This window comes from Haliaeetus leucocephalus, unplaced genomic scaffold (assembly GCF_000737465.1).
Source record: "Haliaeetus leucocephalus isolate CR32 unplaced genomic scaffold, Haliaeetus_leucocephalus-4.0 Scaffold417, whole genome shotgun sequence".
NCBI lineage: Eukaryota > Metazoa > Chordata > Aves > Accipitriformes > Accipitridae > Haliaeetus > Haliaeetus leucocephalus.
Window position 1 is genome coordinate 8328170 of NW_010972853.1, and position 22076 is coordinate 8350245.

At 36.0% G+C, this 22076-nt stretch overlaps 1 protein-coding gene across 1 annotated transcript in view; it reads right to left on the bottom strand.

The window, feature by feature from the left end:
- Positions 1 to 15082, bottom strand: part of PRKD1 (protein kinase D1) — a 73756-nt gene extending 58674 nt beyond the window's left edge. Inside the window, exon 1 of the mRNA XM_010574238.1 lies at positions 14938 to 15082. Coding sequence (XP_010572540.1) covers positions 14938 to 15052 — 115 coding nt within the window. The 5' untranslated portion in view covers positions 15053 to 15082. The remainder of the gene's footprint in view (positions 1 to 14937) is intronic.
- Positions 15083 to 22076: the final 6994 nt, after the last annotated feature.

Sequence of the window (22076 nt, forward strand, 5' to 3'; positions counted from 1 at the left end):
AGTCTTCTACTTAGCCTAGGCAAGGCTTGTTTCCCCTTTACACATTGTAGCTACTGAAAATGAAATGGCAGAGGTAGTTATTTGATGGAAGGGAATGGAGTCTGGTGAAGAAAAGAGAGATCTTCAAGTTTTGGCAGTTTTATGATTAGAATCTGCATTACTAGCAGCAACAACTGAAAGAATATGAGAAAATGAAGAAAGGAGAAAGAAAATTTAATTGAAGTTTTCCTACTCACATACTCAAAAAAGACAATTTAAATTTTTTAGAGATGAACAATTTTTTTTCTAATATACAACTTCAAGTGGTCTCCAACATGGGGTGCACACACCCCTGGGTGTGCACAAGACAATCCATTAGCATGAAGAAGAAAATATTAGAACTTCAGCAACACATGTAAGTTATAAATAAATAGATATACATATATGGCGGGTGTATGCTAAAAAATTTTTAGTGATGGGGTGCACAATAAAAAAAATTTGGAGACCACTGATATATAGGACTTGCCACTCTACCTTTAAGAAAAGCTCAAGTGCTATTAAAGACACATGCTGTGAAATAATTTATAGCAACATCCAAGTTTCACACACCATAGAGTAAGGAAAGACTAAACAGATTAAATAAATTTGTAAAACAGTAAACAGAGTTGATTCATCCTTTGATGGAAGTATGTTTTGTATTAACATGCACTTTTGTTTTCTCTATCAATGCCTTTATAATGATAAGCATTTCGTATTGATTCAGAATGCTAATCAGATGATACCATCACATTAAAAGTCCAAATGAGCATGGAAACATCCATTAAAATATAGGATAATGTACCACAGACTCCAAGTTTCATTCATCACCTCAAGTCTTTTGAGAAAGGTTCAGCTAAAGTGAGGGCTGCTGAAGTGTAATACCTGACTAATCTATTGAGCTGTTACTAAGTGGGTTGTGTTAGACTCAGTCAAAACAATAATATCTAAAACATTTTAAAGAACAGTAAATGTGATGTGTATCGTATTAAAACTAGTAAAAATGACTAAGAAAGGAAAAAAAAATTGCCTCACCCAAGTGAGAATAAGATATTTTAAGGAAAATAAGTTTTTTTTAAGTTCAGAGGTTTTAACCTATATACCTACTATATAACATAGAATGAACATCAAGAATTAATTAGATCTGCTTTAGAAGCTGACAGGTATGTTTTTAATGCATTAACTGCAATGAATGTAACTGTAATGAATTGTAATCAACTTCAATCGCACCCTTCTTGGAAAGCTGGCTATACAACTTATTAATGCATAATAATTAAAAATAATGTAATTGCTTATTCTACCTTAATATTAAGAACTAAGAAAATTCACAGGTGTTGAAATTACCCGTTAAACTGATGTAGCTTGAAAAATATTTCTTTTCAGTGAAATCTTGTGATAAGAGTACAGAAGCATGAGAATGACTGGATCAGACCAAAATCTACTATGCCTGGAATCCTGCCTTTCAAAGACGAGTTCCCAAAGCAGCATCAGCATCTGGTGGTATTTCCCCAGACCACCACCTCAGATGCCCCTGCTCTGCAGCAAAAGCATTCTGTGAAGCAGAGAGGAGGTCATAAAGGCAGATGACACCAGGGCAGTGACATTACAAGCATTTTCTGTTTTGTCTCTGTTCCTTTCCTAGGAATTCCAAGACTTGTATTTGCTTTTCTTGATTGGTACTGAGCACGTAGATGATGTTTTCATACTGTAAATTGAACTTCTCAATTTTTGGTAGTATCAGCTAACTCCAAGCCTGTTGTTACATAGATAAAGAAATTCCCCTGACACTTTCTATTGATCTAAACTGAGTTTCATCTGGGGTGACACTGACACTTTACTAGTCATGCTTTCCAGATCATGTATGAATGTATTTAACAGCACAGACCTAAGAACCTCTGATAGTGGCCTGCTTCCACTGTGAAAACAGCATGTATTTCTACCCTTTTTTTCCTAAGTCATAAATAGTTATTTATCTGTTTGAGCATCTGTCCTCTTCTTTCATGAAAGCATAGTTTCTTTCTGAGCCTTTGGAAAAGAAAGTGTCTGTATGACTTCTGGAAAACCAAGTATGCTATCTCAACTGAACAGAAAATTGATATTTTCATGAAACAGCACACAAATAAATTGAAAATTTATTATCTCTGAAAATTGGACAATTAAAGGTATACAATGTAGGATCTCTGATCTATTAGCTTGCAGTGGAACACTGACCTCTCATAAAAAGGTCTTGTCCTGACAGAAGGATTTGCGTAGTTTCTCTCAAGGAGAATTCATCTTCCCTACCAACAGCATTTTTCCCAACATTTAGTTTTATTTTTTTCATAAATACAAAATGATAGTGTTTATAGAATCACAGAATCGTTTAGGTTGGAAAAGACCTTCAAGATCATCAAGTCCAACCATCATCCATGCCCACTAAACCATTTTATGGAGTACCCCGTCTACGCGCTTTTTGAATACCTCCAGTGATGGTGACTCAACCACTTCCCTGGGCAGCCTATTCCAATGTCTGACAACCCTCTCAGTAAAGAAATTTTTCCTAATATCTAACCTAAATCTCCCTTGCCGCAACTTGAGGCCATTTCCTCTCCTCCTATCTCCAGCCACCTGACAGAAGAGACCAGCACCCACCTCACCACAACCTCCTTTCAGGTAGTTGTAGAGAGCGATAAGGTCTCCCCTCAGCCTCCTCTTCTCCAGGCTAAACAGCCCCAGTTCCCTCAGCTGCTCCTCATAAGACTTGTGCTCCAGGCCCCTCACCAACTTGGTTGCCCTTCTCTGGACACGCTCCAGCACCTCAATGTCTTCCCTGTAGTGAGGGGCCCAAAACTCAACACAGCACTCAAGGTGCAGCCTCACCAGTGCCCAGTACAGGGGAACAATCACCTCCCTGCTCCTGCTGGCCACACTATTTCTGATACAGGCCAGGATGCCATTGGCCTTCTTGGCCACCTGGGCACACTGCTGGCTCATACTCAGCCAGCTGTCAACCAGCACCCCCAGGTCTTTTTCTGCCGGGCAGCTTTCCAGCCACTCTTCCCCAAGCCTGTAGCACTGCATAGGGTTGCTGTGACCCAAGTGCAGGACCCAGCACTTGGCCTTGTTGAACCTCATACGATTGGCCTCAGCCGATCGATCCAGCCTGTCCAGATCTCTCTGTAGAGCCTCCCTACCCTCAAACAGATCGACCCTGCCTCCCAACTTGGTGTCATCTGCAAACTTGCTGAGGGTGCACTCAATCCCCTCAGCCAAATCATTGATAAAGATATTAAACAGAACAGGGCCCAACACCAAGCCCTGTGGAACACCACTTGTGACCTGCTGCCAACTGGATTTCACCCCATTCACCACAACCCTCTGGGCTTGTCCATCCAGCCAGTTTTTCATCCAGTGAAGAGTACACTTGTCCAAGCCATGAGACGCCAGCTTCTCAAGGAGTATGCCATGAGAGACAGTGTCAAAGGCCTTGCTGAAGATTACCAACTGAACAAGTTTTAAAAATGTCATCTAAAACCTTGACACAAGTGAGAAATTATTAGAGTTCAGAAAGCTTACTTAAAAATGTAAAGGTAATTTTGTTCCTATGATGAAACACACTGCTTGCTTTCTTGCAATCCATGTTCGCAAAATCTTGCAATTATTTTAGATTTTCTGATGATGACTAAAAACTTATAGAAAGACCCAGGGAAGAATAACTAGCATGGCCTGTATTTCTGTAAAAGTACTAGAAGCAAAGTTGACACATTAACTGCTTCCTTACTAACATTTGCCTGTTGGGTATCATTTTACTCAGTGTATACTGTCAGTGATGCAGCCAGAGAATGTAAGGAAGTGGTGTTGATAGGATATCTGTTTTTTTCATCCTATTTTTACCTACTCTCTCCTGAAGCAGAAAAAGAATGGTAAGGCAAGACAGGAGGGGAAGTTCTGAAAGATTCTGCTTATGCAGAGAAACTAGAAAACTTGAACTCTGCATCCAGAAGGTAACAATTATGACACTTACGAGCTGAAGACAACAAAGCAAAACATAAACAAAGAAGGAAAGAATCTTTTAGTCCTAAGAACTTCAAACACAAATTCATCTATCTGAAATTCATAATCCAAGAACGATGTAGGCTAATGAACAGTGAAGGATACAAAAATCAATCTACTCTAACCAGTAATGAAATTTCTACAGAAATAAGAGAAAAGATGACAGCTAGAGATGATTAAAAGGCCACAGAGAAAGAATAACTGTAAAAGATATCATCTTAGACAGGATAGAGAAAAGATAGTTGTATTTCTCAGAGACACCAGAAAAAGAATGTGTTGGCATAGCTATAAAGACACCAAGAAAAGGATGCTTTCAATCACAAGGAAGCAAAATCGCAAACTGTGACCAACTATATAAGTACTATAAAATGGTGTTCAAAGATATAACATCATAAAGTTTATCTCAAGGAGCTGGCAGTCAAACTAACATTACAATCGAGTTATATGTTGATATATGGCATTTACTGTAATTGTATAGTTATCCACAGCTTTTATTCAGTTCAATATATTTTATCATATACAAGACAGTATAAGCTGTACTGAATCCAAATAAAATGTCTGCATCTAATGATCAGGTGGTGTACCATCTATGTGATACTAAAACAGAAACAGCTTCTTAACAAAAGCAGTGGATCAATTCCTGCCCTCAGCAGCTCAGCAAGGGAACATAAAATAGCTGCTATTTGACTTTCTTGCTTCAGGAATACTGCCAAGTTGAGCACAACTGGTCACAGCAAGCAGATGAAAGTACGTTCCTCTAATTCACACAAGATGCTAACACTTCATTGGCTGCCTTCCAGAAGTGGGCAAAAATCTCTTACATCCCAATGTAATTTTGCCCCAGTAAAAACAGATAGAATTTTTATAAGCAAATTCATATTAAAACTGTAAATATAAAATTGTTTTTTACTCTAACATGAAAAGACTTGGCAAATTTACACAGCAGTTTTTAATAAACTTTCAAGAACAAGGTATAGCATAGGACATAAATTATGCTGGGAAGAACATAAGTCTGAAGGCATCTAAAGTAATTGTTTCCTTGAAGTTCTTGAAAAACAGAACTCAAAAAGAGTCAGAGTATAGAAGTACAGAGCCACAGCAACTCTCATTTGTCAGCTTGTTCTATAGACTCTGTGCTTCCATTTAAGGGGAAAAACGGCAAATATAGTTCATCCAAAAAAGGTCACAAATACACAGATGAAGTGGTGGTGGTTGCATCTACAGACAGCTTGAAATAATAACTTGAATACACCCTTCATTTTAGAAGGAGGTTAACTCATCTACAATCTAGATCTCATGTAATAACTTAACATAAAACTTCTCCAGAAAGAAAGGGTATGAAAGACTGTACCTCTCAATCATTAATATCTCTTTATTAGCATTAACTAATAGCACTTGAAATAAACATTTTTTAAAGCCTAGTCAAAAGAATACCAAACAGCTTCAAAAACTAGGAGCTAAGCTTAAACAAGTGAGTTTATCAGAGCTAGCATATTCCATTCTGTTCAAATTTATTGTGAATTTTACATTATGTTATTTTGGTGATTCACATTTGCGCCCTTTATTTCATGAGTGGAACAAGAAAGTTACCTTTTCATAGGTCCGGTTGAAGCTTGTAGTGAATGCTACTTAATCATACACACTTTTCAAGTTAAGCTCACCTTACATAAATTTACTTCCTTTTCTTGAGCAAAACAGTCAGACCGCGTTTTAGAGAGAGAGACCTACAAAGATGCAACTTTTGGTTTCTCTTCCTTTGAGTGTTTATGAATGACTGACTACTCATTTACAGCCATCTTTTGATTATAACTTTGACTCCAACTTCTGTACCTTGCTTCCTGGTTTGGGCTACCTACTAATTTTTTAGAGTATTCCAATCAAAATATACTTCTTACAAATGTAATGTGATAAAAATCCTTTCTCCAAAGATTCAGATCCTTTTTCAGTCTGAAATGCAATTTAACTAAGTAAATGTTGGATTCAGTAAACACATTAGAGGAGACTTCCGAAGCACTAGTAAAGGACTTTCCTCTTTTGTGCATCGGGAGACTAGATGAACTTTTCTAACATTTTGAAGAAGAAATCACATAGAAAATGCACAGCTAAGAAAACAGCAACATGGCAACCAATACATTACTGACAGTATGGTATTAGTGATACTGTTCAATTAATGCCCAGGAGTGCAGCCTGACAAACCAACTGGGTTCAACATCCAAATCTATGGTTTTAATACATTTCTGAAGTGTCCCCATATCTCCTATACAAACACTATCAGAATCCCATACAGTCAACTGCAACAAAGTGTTAAAATAGATAATATTTAAAAAATAAAAGGAAGAAAACAATGTAAGAGGTAAAAATAAAACTGTATGAGGGCTACTAATGTTCATAATGAAAGTTCCCTTTTCCTCTTTTAATGTGCAGCTGACTGAATCTGTAACTCAACATACCCTTTTGCTTCCACTCTCATAATAATGCCCGACCTTTCACTTCCAAAATGCCAGAATCTACATTGGCACTGAATGATGATTCATCTGGCTGACTGCAATAGCCTGTGCTTATCTCCCCTGGACCAGTCAGCAGACAGACACACAACATTTATTCAGCAAGTTAGATGATTCTTGCACTCCATTAAAATCCTACTGTGTAATGCACCAATGCAAAATGCAAGTAATAATGTTCATTATGACTATAAAAGCAGAGCAGGTGCTGCATTCTGAGCTGATTAAATTTCTTGTGTTTCACCAGAAACCTCTAGCTCTACCACAAACTATTTCAGTTGTATTGTATGACAACCGCAGGTACAATTTTCTTCCCTAAAATGGACTAAAGTGCTTCAGCTACAATGAGCAACTCCTCTCAACTATAAATTTTTCTAGATAAATTTTCATGTTTCAAGAACCTGTAATATAAGCTCTAAACCAGATGATCATATTTATTAGTCCTTAAACTGCCAAGGACATAAGTACAATAAGAAAAAAAAAATAATCACAGGTTGTCCAGCCTTTAGAAAAGACTTTGTAATTAAGTAAACTACAATGAAAATTAGAGAATGCACAGTATTAGGATATGAACTGATTGTATAACTCCATACTACCAGGACTGACAGTTCAGCTTACTCTACCCTGACCAATATCGACATGTGCAATAAAAAATGAATGCAGTGGATCAGTACAGCTTTTGACATCAGATATCAGTGCCTCAGGGGATGTTTACCCACAGCGTACAGTTTTCAGCAGCAAAGCTGCAGCAGTAACACTATATTCTACTGCCTCTTTCAGACATGCCATTCAAAAACAATTGCCATAATACAACTTGAATTTATATAAACTTCAGAATATATATTCTGTTTAGATACTTTTAAAGTAGGCTAGAAATAAAACACTTCAACCAGTTCAACACAAGCATCTGAACTTATATTGCCTTCCTTTTGTCCTTCCCACTGCTCGAGTGTTCAATAACATCCACTGTGGTGCTCATGGCCAATCTCTCCTGTTTTCAGAGGGTTTTTTCCTCTCTTCAAAATAAATTTTCAAGGCATATCCAAATTAAGTATCATGAAAAAAATTCTTGTAGCCCTGTATTTAGGTAACTTTTTTTCTTTTTATATTAAAAAGGAGAGAGAGCCCATCTTCAGCTAATTTGTGATGCACTATTGCCAACATCTAAAATAATTTGAAACTATGTCTGAATGTATTTCAGTAAAAACCCACCTGCATTAGTTTGAATACTTCCCTGAACATTACAGACTGTTTAGATAGTTCTTTCTCTTCTCCACTATTGCAGAACTAGGAATACTTTCCTCCCCTCCATGACACAGGCATTTTATCATTGCAGAAATGAATTGCTGCATTTAGTTCAGGCTCATCTGTGGGAGGACACTGATGCTCTTGAGAGTTTATGGAGAAAATATATTTAATTTTGTGTATAACTTGAGACAGCTGACTGAAGTCTTTCATTTGTAATAGCATAATCACCAGTCAGGCCATGACATATTACAAGTTTCATTTGCTGTCCTTCACATTTAGAGAGAAAGTAAGTCTTCTGAGCACAGTGTTGTCTAGTTAAAAACTCTGAATTGTTAGCAGATGAGTCTAAATCCAGCAATTTGTGCAATGTTAAAGTTCATGTGCAATTGGGGGAGGAAACCATTCCCAATTCTATAATACTGGAACAGGTACTGCGTGGCTGATCTTTTACTTCTCTTGCTGGTAGTGTTTAGGAGCTGGTATTACAGCATGTCAATATAGAAAACATATCTTAGCAATTACTCTTCACAGAAAACTCCTGCAGTAGGACAGGAGGAAGATTGAAGGCAGGTGCAAGTTGATGAAAGTTGGGATTCCAGCTTCAGGAAACCACGCTAAGGAATCTGGTATGACAATGTAACTGAAAAGGTGCAAACAACTGACCCACCCCTTTTCTTGGGTTTCAGCTGTTAAACTCCTTGAGACATCACCAACTGATGACTGAGTGGTCTCCACTCCTCCTCCTCTGACAAACTTCATGTTGTCAAGGTTTCATACTAAGATCTCTTTGCATAGCTAGGGGGGTAACAACCGTTTCTGGTTGGTTGGTTTTTTTAAAGTTGATTTCAGTGTTTTATTAAAAAAAATCACAACCATTGGTCTAAGCAGCTTGCATCAATTAAGTACATCACTTTTAAAACATCATACATGCACCCATACTAGCAGAAAGGCATTTATGTGTGCGTAATCTAAAAAGACAAGTTGCATGAAGAAGTATGAGGAATGAAATGATATTTCTTGCTGACATCATACCCTTGTAATTGGGGAGGGAAAAAAAAGTCCTCAACTCAGAACTACATGAACTAGATACTTAAGCAGTGGTTCTCCATGAAGCCCCATATAATTTTTGGATTATCAAAGTAATACCAGAAGAAAACACTTATTTTTGGAGAAAAAGAGGGAAGAGGATTTGTAAATAAAGTTTATTAGTCTATAAGAAGAGTTGTGACATCTCACATTTTCTTTTCCAGTACCTTAGTAAAGTAATAAGCAATAGAACTGGTTTGCCTTCAAAGCTCAAATCTGGATACTCTTTTAATGTATTTGTTGCTTGAAATAACAAAATCATAAAAATCCTACAATTTTCTTTGAGGTTTTGTTTGTATTATATGAGAACCTTACAATCTTACATGCCAGAAAAGACAGTGTATCTGAAAATAAACATCTATTTAGATTTACAGAATACTGTTCAAAAATGCATTACACTTTTCTTGAGGATCTAAAGGTCAGAAAGTAAGAGAAAACAAAACTCTGATTGCACGTACTATTGAAATAATTTCTTACATTCATTATCAGTATTTAAGGTGCTTATATTTTAAATGAAAACATTTTCTCTTAGATTGTTAGATCTGCTATTAAATACTTATTAAATCTGATACTGAAATATTTTTAAAGTTTTAAATATTGTTTCACGACTACTTTACTTCATTCTATCTGAATGGTCTTTCTAATATTTATAAACTGCTACCAGCTGTAAAATCCTTGGCATCTGTTTAGGTCATGTGCAAGAAATGACTTTTTTATGCAAAGATCTAATAACTTGCAGAAGTTTTACATAGTGATGTTCTGAAATTCCTAAAGGATCACTGTCCTAAGTGATAGGCATAAAGTAAAAGAATCTAAAAAGTGGTACAAGTAACTTCAAAAAAAACCCCACAGCCCTTCTTGTCAAGAAGTGTCTTTATTTGTAACAAAGACTGGAACATTAAGTCACTAGTAGCCAGAGGACCTAGAGATATATTTTGGTCATCTGTGGTGATCCGATGGCTTGATAAAGATTAACTGAAATCATCCTTACCAAAACAATTTTTTGAATGAAAATGCTGAAAAACTGTTGTTAAAGGATATTAATTCTCTTTCTCAGTTTCGTTTCTTAAAGCATAACAGGAGTGAAAGACATAACTAATACCCTACCTACATCAGGTTTCTTACTCATGTGGGCATGCCCACCAAAGAATAGTTCAAGAGCAGAGCATTGACTCACACAAGAACTCAGGCAATGGGCAAGAAAAGAGAAGGTAAAGAACAATGAACAAGGAGAACTGATATTTATATGTGTTACAACACAGACCTACTTGAAGCATCTGAGGTGCATGCTTGTCATCTCTTTTCAGTTCCATTTCACCATATTGTGCTATGATGATTTCCACAAGATTTAAGAGAGAATACCATTTGATTAAATACGAAGGAACAGTAAGCTTCACCTTCTTAACTAAAGCAGCAAGAGGAAGATGAGGGAAAACGTGGTCCCATTGCTGAATGGGACAGGCAACCTGGTGACAAAGGCTAGGGAAAAGGCCAACGTACTCGACGCCTTCTTTGCCTCAGTCTTTACTAGCAAGAGCAGCCTTCAGGAATCTCAGATCCCTGAGACCAGAAGGAAAGTCTGGAGCAAGGAAGACTTACCCTCAAGCAGAGAAGAATCAGATTAAGGAACATTTAAGCAAACTGGACATATGTAAATCCATGGGGACTGACAGGTTGCGCCTATAACCACTGACCAATGTCATTGCACAGCCACTCTTGAGCACTATGCAGCATCCAGTTCTGTACTGTGTCCAGCTCTGGCCACTCTAGTCCAAAAGAGACATAGACTTAATCTAAATAATAATCTAATCTAAAAATAATAATTTGACATCTTTTGCACAGGGTCAGAGTACATTTCTGGTATACACCATCAAACATATTGGATAAACATTGTGTGAACTTGATTATTTGATAGCACTATCATTACTTAGGGCATAATTTTTTAAGTACTCTGTACTGTTCTAAATCTATTGCCTCTGAAGCTAGTTTAAAAATAAGTGCTTTTCCAAAGAATACTTTGTCAGCTTTGCTAATATAAGATACTATAAATACACAGTTATTTGCATAAGAACTAGATAACAATTTTTCATTGCTAAGGAAGGAAAGGCCCAAGAAAGAATTTGAAATCTTTTGGCAGAGGAGAAAAATGCTTACTACAATTGTTCAATAAAAACACGGAAACAAAATCATAGTCTTTGGGCAATATGGAATTAAGAAACCAGTACACCTTGCAGGAAGAGTCTTAAGATCCCTCAACCCTGACTTGTAAGCAAAAAAAGCCACTTCATTTTAGTGAGGACATGAGTGATGGCTGTAGTTAAGATTACATAAATTAGTGTCCTGGTTTCAGCTGGGATAGAGTTAATTTTCTCTCTAGCAGCTGGTATAGTGTTATGTTTTGGGTTCAGTATGAGAAGAATGTTGATAACACACTGATGTTTTCAGTTGTTGCTAAGTAGTGTTTAGTCTAAAGTCAAGGATTTTTCAGCTTCTCATGCCCAGCCAGCAAGAAGGCTGGAGGGGCACAAGAATTTGGGAGGGGACACAGCCAGGGCACGTGACCCAAACTGGCCAAGGGGTATTCCATACCATGTGACATCATGCCCAGTCTATAAACTGGGAGGAGTTGGCCTGTGGCGGGAGACATGGATTGCTGCTCGGGAACTAACTGGGCATCGGTCAGCGGGTGGTGAGCAATTGCATTGTGCATCACTTAAAACTATGTAGTCAAGTTTTGCACATTTGGGGAAATCTCAGGGGCCAGCACACCTGGAGGCTCATTCCCTGCACTCTGGGTGTGCTGACCCCTGCAATTTCCCCAAATACAGGAAACTCAACTGCATAGTTTACTTGTTTTGTATATTCCAAGTCTTCATTATTATTATTACTATTATTTTCTTCCTTTCTGCCCTATTAAACTGTCTTTATCTCAACCCACGAGTTTTACTTTTTTCCGATTCTCTCCCCCATCCCACTGGGTGGTGGGGAGTGAGCAAGCCGCTGCGTGGTGCTTAGTAGCTGGCTGGGGTTAAATCACAACAATTAGGCACTTTCAAAATCATGTGAAACAGCTTTTAGCACTGGATTGGTAGTTGCTCAAAGAGATAGTAGTATTTATCTTACCTTCCAGAAGTAGCTTTAGATATACTGGGAGCGGGGAGAAGAGGGGAGGAGATGGCAGACAGGACACAAAAAACCCCAAATGAAACAAACAAAACAAAGAGACAGAAAGAAACTAATTCTATTACTAATGACTGCTAATAGGAATGATAAAACTGAAACAAGAACTATTCTCAGGTATTAGAACTACTGATCACTTTCAGTGAAAACAAGTTAATGAAATCAAGAATTAAAGATTCAGAAATGCTACAACTATGCAGGTATGATCACACCCTATTTCTTGTAAAACTATGAAACAACATGCAAAAAATGATAATATACTTAGTTCTCAATACATCATAATCTTACACATGTGGTTTGCATTGTAAATTTATTCAAGATACAACAATTTTCTTAATCTATGAATTCCCTCCATTACAATTACCTTCAAAAAGATTTGGATCCCCTAAATTCTCTATTTTCTTTTTCTTTTTTAACCCATCATGACACACTGCTACAGTTGCACAACTTTTGATACAGTTTATACAGTCAGTGAATTGCAGAAAGGCAATAGTCCATCACAGAAGTGAGGTAAATCAGTAACAAGAAGGTAATAAACAAAGATAAATTTCTTTCATGAGTTCATCATAAATAAAGCCAGATAAAATGATACAGCTGATCAATACTGTCAACAACTGTTTAACAGAATTATTAGGAAGTGTATAATAGTGCACTTTGGGGATTTACCTTTAGCTTAAATTTGGTTACTAGAACACAGTACAACAGTTTTTTGTGACATTAAAAATTCCAGACCTTTGGCCAGCAATGTATACTTTAAGCTGGAGGGTGAAAGGAAAAAATATACAGATCTTGGGCAATTGTAGGCACCACCCACACTTTCACACAGTGCTGATTTAATAGCCTTCCTCTAAATATTGCAGAGTTGCTTATACTTAACCACTTTTGTGGAGAGACGCTTCACCTAAAAAATAAAACCATAAATCCCCTAATACTTTTAAACAGTACAGTTCTTTATCACTTGCAAGTACTGCATGAAGTGCTGCTCCTGAAGATTTAAACAGCTACTTGTCTAAGTTTTGCAAACTGGAAGATACGTGGTCTCCATTTCAAAAGCATATAAACAATACATCAAATAAAGCACTAAATTCCTTGCTGATTTTTTTTCCACTGCATCTGATTTACTGATCTGGAGTAATAATTTTCTGTGGGAAATACGAAACAGAGATTACTGGTATCTTTTCAAAAGGGAAAAATTTGTTTCCTGATATGGAAAAGATGAATGATAACTTACAGGAATGACTTGCATTATTCTTTACTGTACTTCTTCCTATTCTAATCAAAGAGTATGGAATAGGGTCCTATACAAGAAAACTATATTTAAAAGCTCAGTTGGCTTAGATTATGTGACCTAACTCTTACCTCCACTCTTTTCAGCATCCATTAGGACTTTAGCTTTCTCTTCACTAATCTTACAGTCTTCCATAGATTTAATTTCTACTTTTATATGACACAGGTGTCTCCCTATTTTTAACCATCTTTTCAGATGCTCTAACTGCATGTTCCAACTGCAAAAATAAAGCCCTTCAGCCATCTTCTAAGTTTTTTTTATCAAATACCACCTTTACATCTTCACAATTCCAGCATTCACTCTACTGCATACCCTTGTAAACTTTGCACCATTCCTAGTCACATACCTCATCAATTCTTACATCAAAGTTTTTGACAACTCCTATTGACACCTAACGCCATCCCCAGACTTCTTCTACATTCCAGTCACATAATTTGTGCTTATTTCCTACTTAGAGTAATCCACTCTTTATGGCCACTCTGCTGGCCAAACATGCTCCTTAAATCCATTTGTCATTTCACTGTCTCCAAAGTTTGGCCTTTCACCTCATGATTCACTCATACTACATCTCTTCTTACATCCCTTCACCTGCTAGTCACCTTCAGACTATAACTTTCATTCTCTGGCTTTGCATAGACTTACAACTTGTCTCCTCTGACTTTTGTATTTCCTAGGCTCTAAATATTTATTTTCTTTTGTTCCACCTTTTCACCTTACATACTGCCATTTATACCTGTCACACAATCAATAGTCCTGTACAAGAAGCATCCAGCACTCCTCTTTGACAGCCATCCATAAATAATATATATTTCTATAATTTCATTTGCTTCCCCACCTAGAAATTAACTTTTCCTCTTCCCTTCCTTTCCTAATTTTAAAAATAAATCATGTAAGGAGTCAGAGCAGTCCTGGCAGGCATTGTTATGTATGGCTTTGAAAAAGCAGTTACTTTATTGCCAGTGGACATTTTCATGGCACTTCATATAAGGTAAAAGCCAAAAATCCTTACTTTCAAAGGAGCCAGGTCACTGTTAGCAAGAATGGCCTTGACAGTTCCTCCATAGGTGATTATGAACTGACTGAATCAACTAATAGAAAAATGTACACTCTATCCAATACTAAACATTAAACTGTGGATACTTCATGCAAGATATGTGAAGACCAATTCTAATTTTCAAGCTACTCTGTTGATTAAGTACAGGTTAAAATATCTATTGTATTTTGTTGTTACCTGTTATGTTTTGTTTCTACTGTGCTTCTTTGAAAAGGGTTGTGCTGCCACACAGGATGATTTTTCCCTCTAAAAATGTAGAATATGTATATTTTATATTGCTCATTAAAATTAACCCATTGCTTAACTAGCAATATGGACAAAATAAGGTTGTTAAAAAGTATACAGTGCAATAGAAAAAAAAAAGAATTAGCAGGCATAATATGCCTATATACATCTAAGAAAGATTTTGACCCAGCATAGGTGAAAGTCCACACAAACAAAATTTCCTTTTTCTTGAATCCTAACTGGTACAAAAATACTGTGGATGTTTTTAGCTGCAAGCGTAACAGTCATTTTTATTTTTTTTTAGTTACCTGACAAGACAACTTCAACTAGGTCTCCTTCTTGGATATCTGCAGCTGTTTTCACCAACTGGAGAATGTTTTCAGAGGTAGGGTCATGGCGGAAGAGCAGAATTTTGTCATACATTCCATAGAAACCACATTCGGGAAACTGCAAATACAAACCAGTGAGAATTTACTACACTGTAAAATACATAACTGTAAAATACAATTAATATATAATTACATTTTTAGGGCAGACTAGACCATTTCTCAGACTAGTACCAAACAGGATATATATTTTTTCATATATGACAATATTTATTACTATGGTCTGAAAATGGCTTTTCCTCCAAGCAAGTAAGCTCATTTGCCTTTCTCTTCCTCTGAACAATGTGGTATCCACCAGCAAATCAGAGAGAAATAAGTGCATCCCTTAGCCACAACTGATAACTTTTCAAATTCCTAAGCAAGGTGATCTAATTAGACCTTCCTGGAGCAGGTGTTTGGACTTGATGACCTATGGAGCTCCCTTTCAGTCTATATTATTCCATGATTCTATGATTTCTCCCCAGATTACTGCCAAAAAGATGCCTTGAAGCCGGAAGAAATGTTTTTCAGCTCTGCCTAAAATGCAATGCCTAAATGATTGCTCATTAGGAAATACCTATCTCTTGAGACTGAAGTTACTAGACACATAAAACAATGTTTCCAAACTTAACCATAGTCATTTATTTCGATGCAAAGAAGTTGGAGTTTGAAACCAGATTAAACCCTGTTGAAACTAAAAAGGATTTTTAAAATCTCAGAGGTTATAAACTAAACTTGAGATTATTATCTAAGCACCTTTTTTTTCCCTTTTTTTTTTTGCTGCAGCACAAAAATGTGAGTTAATTCTTTTCATGATCCCAACTTAAAGAACTAAGATTTTGTTCTGAAAACACAGTCAAGAAACCCTTTTTCTGATACAAAAGATTCAATTCAATTTTACATCACTGAACTACTCCATGTATTATTTGGGAGTTTTATCAACATGGAATGAAAGAAACACAATAATAAGCACAGCTCGAGAGATAAACTGGCAGGTTTTGAGGTTATAATTACTTTGAAGAGAATGCAGAATAGAAGGGACCTAACAGCAAGTACTTTAAAACAATATATGCATTACTGATTACTGGAAACTTTCCAAATTATCCAAGTATCCCAAGAAAGTTATGCGCTTTTTTAAGCTTTAAAGCATGCACTGAAAGGAGGGAGACAAAATGGTCAGATGCCTGGTTTGAGTTTTGTCTGTCTTATTCCAGAATATACCACAATTACCAATCCACTGCTAATTCTTGGCTGGACACATTACCTGCCTGAAAAAGAAGTTGCTGTACATAGTTATTCATACAGGTTTTATACTGAACAGAAACAATTTCCAGACTCTGAAACATAAAACATTCTCACAAGATCTGCAAAATTCTGCTATAGTGCATGTGTTTAAAGATGCAGAATTTTTGTTCATGTGCACTGTGCACCACATTAAAAATCCTAGATAGACTGCTTATCTATATGATATGAGATACTATTTTAAGGCCATTTCCTTGAGCACCTTTATCATCCACTAATTAGGAACTGAAAGAGTGGGCAATCTATTGCCAAACTTTGAGAAGGTTGGCAACAACATCAACACATATATTTCTAAACAGGCATTACAATCACAGACATTAAAAAAGATCCGTATTTGTAAAACTTTCCTAGTAATCAGTTAACCATTCATATTCACAACCTCAGTTGAATGAATAGTCACAGTAACAGCAAGGTATACTTTACCGTGTTCATAAAACTGAAAATGGCTTACTATGCCATGTTCAATTCACATTTCCAAAGTATTTGTCACTGATGATTACCACCTTTATGTGGACCAAAAACTTGCTCTCTAAAAGTGTGGTCTGTAGCCTTCTGAAAACATTATGCATGGTTTTAGTCTTGTTAAGAAGAGCAAAAAAGCATTCTCTATTTTCATATTTCTCTGTAAAAAAATAATGAGCACTGAATAACCTGGTTCTGTAAGAGATATGCATTACCACATTCAAAGGTTACAGAAGAAACACCAGGTGGAATAAAATTAGGAAAGATGGATACTGAATTTTTGTTTATTTAAAATAAAACTTGTCATATAGGCCACACTTCTACCGGAGTTGTTAGCCAGCCAAAAGTCCCATTTTGTCATGAAATAACCAATGAAGTAATGAAATGCTGCCATATTTGGATGATTCCACTGTGCAGGCACCTTCTACTTGCTTCATACTCTCCTTAGAAAAGTGCCTTTTCCTGGGAAGCCAGGAACCATTCTTGACTATACACAGGCATTATTATTGGCGCCTACACATCAAAAGCATTCAATTCTTATACAATTACCAAAAAAGATGTAATTAAGGCACTACATTAACTTGAAATTATTTTCAAAGTTTACCAGGAAGGTAAAATGGCAGAGTTTTGGAAAGAAAATTTAGACAAAACCAATCTTCATTATGCAAGAACACAAATCTTTGCATCTTTCTGTCTTCCTGTTAACTCTATAGCTGTATCTTAATGCTAAAGTAATATCCTCTATCATCTTAAAGGAGAAGGGGTAGAAGAGACTTAAAGTTTCAGTATAATTGAAATCAACTCCTAAACATAGTAACATCAGTAATTTTCACCTAAGGGAGGAATTTCTGAGAAACAGTGCAAAAATCCTAAAAAAAAGTTCTCTTACATGGAATATTCTTAATCTTGCATAAAGACAACATAACCTAAATAGCATTTTCTCCCACAGTTCCAAACATGAAGACGAAATATTTCAAGTATCACATATTTAAGATGCAGTAAATATTAAGGATTAAAACTGTACGAATAAGCCAAATAATGCTGAAGGACCTTAATTGTCAAGGTATCATTTCCGAATTTCATGAAAATAATAAATTATTCAACCTAGTGCCAAAAGCATTCTTCTAGTTCAACAATGAACTAAATTCATGGCTTAGATGAGAAATAGATACTCCAGCTTTTAAAGAAATTTGCTTTACATGAAGTGTAAATGGGAGTGAATCAAAGGTTTTGAGAGGAGATGTAATCTGAACTGCAATTACTCTCTTCATCCATACAGGTGCTAGCGTAGCCTAGGTAATAGAAAAGCAGGTGACACAGGCACTAACAGAGACCTGAGTGTCTTATAGAGCCATTCAACGTCTGACCTAGCAGCACCGAGCTGAGCCCAAAAGCCTGCTGGAGCCACTCAGATGCGCATATCATGGTGCTCCATGGCTGGAGTAGCTCTTCTTCCCTCTCTCCAGCACTTGAGCTGGCAGCGGGCAGATTCACTCTTCTCCTAAATGCTTTAAATTTAGAACGTGCGTAAGAAAGCAATCCCGGTGGGATTATAATTTTAATTAAACAGATTCCTAACTTGCTACAGTATACAAGCCTGATGGCATGCCATAAGAGTGAGAATTTTCTTTTACACAAGCAGTGAAAAAATTAGAACTATCTTTCAAAATGGGCATGGTTGATCCTTTTCAAACACTGAAAGAATTTTCTCATTTCACTGGATTTCAGTGATAGTACAGGCATTTCCCTCTAAGCTCATTATGACTTAAATTGTTTGTTCTCTCTTTATATTCCCATTCAATTTGTTCTTTCAAATTAGCTCTATTTTGTCTACCTATAAAAGCTTTTGCTATATTACATGTATTATATATGTATAAATACGTATGTTTTGAGGTATCATTTATTATATTCTGTAGAGAAAAATGAATTCAATCACGACATTTTTTCATAAATTACATACAAGAATTATCTTCTGGGTTCGAGTTAGTTTTTCTCAGATAAACTAATCTCATGCCATGAAAGCCATTTTGATGGTGCGATTCTCCAAATAAAACATTGTGTAAGGACCAACTGTTGCAACAGTGACAAAAATACTCCTTCAGCTAAGCTTATTCCTGCCAGCAATAATGTTGATATGCACGAACAAAAGTAAACAAAAAGCAGCCACATTGCTTGGTACTACAACACTATAAATAGCATTTATTTTTGCCAAATACAGGGCAAAATAGGAAATGCATATATGTCAAGATACCTAAAAGCTAACTAAAGCCAAGCTAACTAAACCCAACAGTATTGGATCTAAATTCTCAACACTAATAAAAGCCCTTGTTTTGGTATAATAGCTGCTTAAAGTGGAATTACCAGAAGTAAAAAAAAATCATTGTAATTTCTATAATGAGGAAATAACAATATTTCTGTAAGAATCAGGAGAGTGGAAAATTGTTTGCATGGGGTTTGGAAAAGGATCTATTTCTAGATGCTTAACAAGTCATCAGTAGTCATTAAGACATCACAACTGTCCATATACACATCGGTTGTCTACTCCAAGTGTGAAATAAAATGCATCTTCCTAAACCACTTTCAGTGTGGTTTAATCTCAGGTGCCTTAGTTTACAACTGGAACAGGATAAATGACCTTCACAGCGTAATAACTTGTAAAACTGCCACAGTTTAATTGTGTATTTCAAGCGTGTGTCCCCCTCCCCTTTTTTCAATAGAGAGAAAGATTAGCTAACATAATTTTTATCACTTACAAACTATTTGGGTTCCAGATTTGCACTTTAGCAAAATTTCTGTATTAATGTGTCTATCCCTAGTCTTGATGTTGTTATTTATTACATATTTTCCAGTGTAAAGAGAAGAAATATTTGACAGCATGTTTCTAAGACACTTAAAACTACAAAATATATTCAGTCTACGAATGAAAGGTTCAGCACACCTGAAGATAAGTTGAAAGTCTGGTTCACCATAGACACTGAGTTCTGGAAAAGCTGATGGTATTTTTTAATAAAACCACTTTAAAAAAAAAACCAAACCAAAAGAAAATACAAATAAGAAGGAATGCAATTACTATTGAAGAGAATATCCAATGTGCAATGTGAATCCTTTTAAAAGCCGTATTTCTATTTTCCAAACTTGACCTTTCAACTTTGCAACTTAAGGTCAATTTATGAAAGATGCATAAAACCACTAGGAAGATACATCATATTAGATACATCCTCCATAAAAAGGAAGGTTCTTTAGCCTAGACACATGCAGTCCCTGTCTGGGAGCTGGGCATAAATGATTACAGTCTTTAAATACATAAACAACTGGTGCTGATAGGAATGGAATAATCTGTTTCTCCTCTGCATGGAACATTAAGGATTAGCAAACCTAAAACACTGGAATGTATACAATACAGGCAATTAGACTATAGACAAGGAAGGCTTTGCAAGGATAAGAATTTCTAAAAAATCTTATTGTTCTCCTAAGAAAGGGAATGTCTATTACTAGAGGGTTTTCTACCAGAACAAATCAAACAAATGTCAGGAATCTGTCTGCTGTTCTCTCGATGTTAGGATAGAAGGATAAAGTAGATAATCTCATATGACTTAATGATTATGATGCTGAAAAAATTACTATCGAGAATAAATGGGGACAAAATAAATGGCTAAATGTGTACTACTAGTTCTTATATTATTTATTTACTTACTAAGTACAACTCTCCCTGTCCACAAGCAATGTTAAATCTTGCTTATGTCTATCACAGTGATATTAGGTCAAAAAAAAAAAAGGTAACCTTAGCATGACTTTTTTTCAATAAAACTGTCATTATCATAGAGGAAACCATATTATACATCCACAGGTTTTGTTCATTAATTTACTAAATCAACGGTGATTTAATACAAGAAAAGTTTTTGAAAAATTAGAATAGAAACTATCCTAAGAAGATGTACAAGTATTAGCTTTGCTGTAACAGCAGTTAATGTTGTCCAGCCTTGCTGTGTAGATGCCATTCATTATTATATTAGTGCAATAGACTTACAGTGGAAGAGCTGTATCACTCCCTCATTCTATATTACTGGTAAGCAGCCTGTAATGTACCAGAGGGATTTCATAGTACACTACGGGAAAACTATTGTAAAAGCTATACCACATATAAACAACTACTACTCTCAAAGCAAACTATTATCTAATTTATAACACGCTCTTCTGCAAGAAAGGAAATACAATGTACTATTTTTCATCATACTGCCAATGACATTTAAAAAAAATTAATCACTCCCATGAAGAAACAAAATTCTGGCAGTAAATAAACTGACTGTTTACCAGGCTTAAAACTTCAAGGAAGATCTGGATTCTGTGCCCTTTCCAGGGCTACACTGAATTGACTTACAATTTGACTATTAATGATCAGTGTAACTATTTACAAAGCACACACATAAAATTTTGCAGGATAAAAGCTTTCAGTCATTAGTGTAAAATAGCATTCATGCAGACAAACAATTATGTCATAGTAAAGTCAAATTCAGACAACTTGATGAGGAAAACTTGTCATTGAGAGATCATCTCCATTTAAAAACCAGCTTTCATGGATCCAGAGGGGGACTGTTTGAAGTTTTAGCAAGATTATGTTTCTAGACCAAGCTGCAAGTTATTTCTTACTCGTCCACTTCATAAAGGAAAATTAAATATTCTATTAACAGGATAGCGTTCATGACTATTGCTTGCAGTGATTGCAAACGTATTACAATTCTGAATACAATTCTGAATGTTTACTGTTGGATAACAGTGATTTAGATTTTTTAGTTTATTAGCTTTTAAACTATTAATATTTACTGAATGTAGATGCAGTGATCATTCACAGACTGTGAATACTACTCTGGTATGATTTTAATCAGTTACATCTCCACAAGAAATAAAATGCATATACATACCTCTCGAGAGGTGTGATTACCCTAAGGTTTACTTTAAAAATTTCAGCAACAAAGACCTAAATGTCAGTTTTCAGCATGCCCACTCTTGCCTTTTCAACAATGCTTGTCTCATATTATGCCAATAGTTTCTCCTTACATGTACTGTAATGTTACCACAATAAAAGTGTATTATTTGGGAAAAGCATAACAGGCTTTTATTCCAAACATTGAGCCTTAAAAGACTGCTACCTAAACGTTCATATAAAACGTGTTTTATATGATATTGCAGCAGCTTTTATGGTAAAAAACAGGAAACTACTAGCATTTGAAGTCACCCGTAAGCAGACTGAAGCTGTGTGCTTCTTTCATTTCCTGAAAATATCATGTAACTGGTACCTACCCATAAGACTTAAAAAAAAA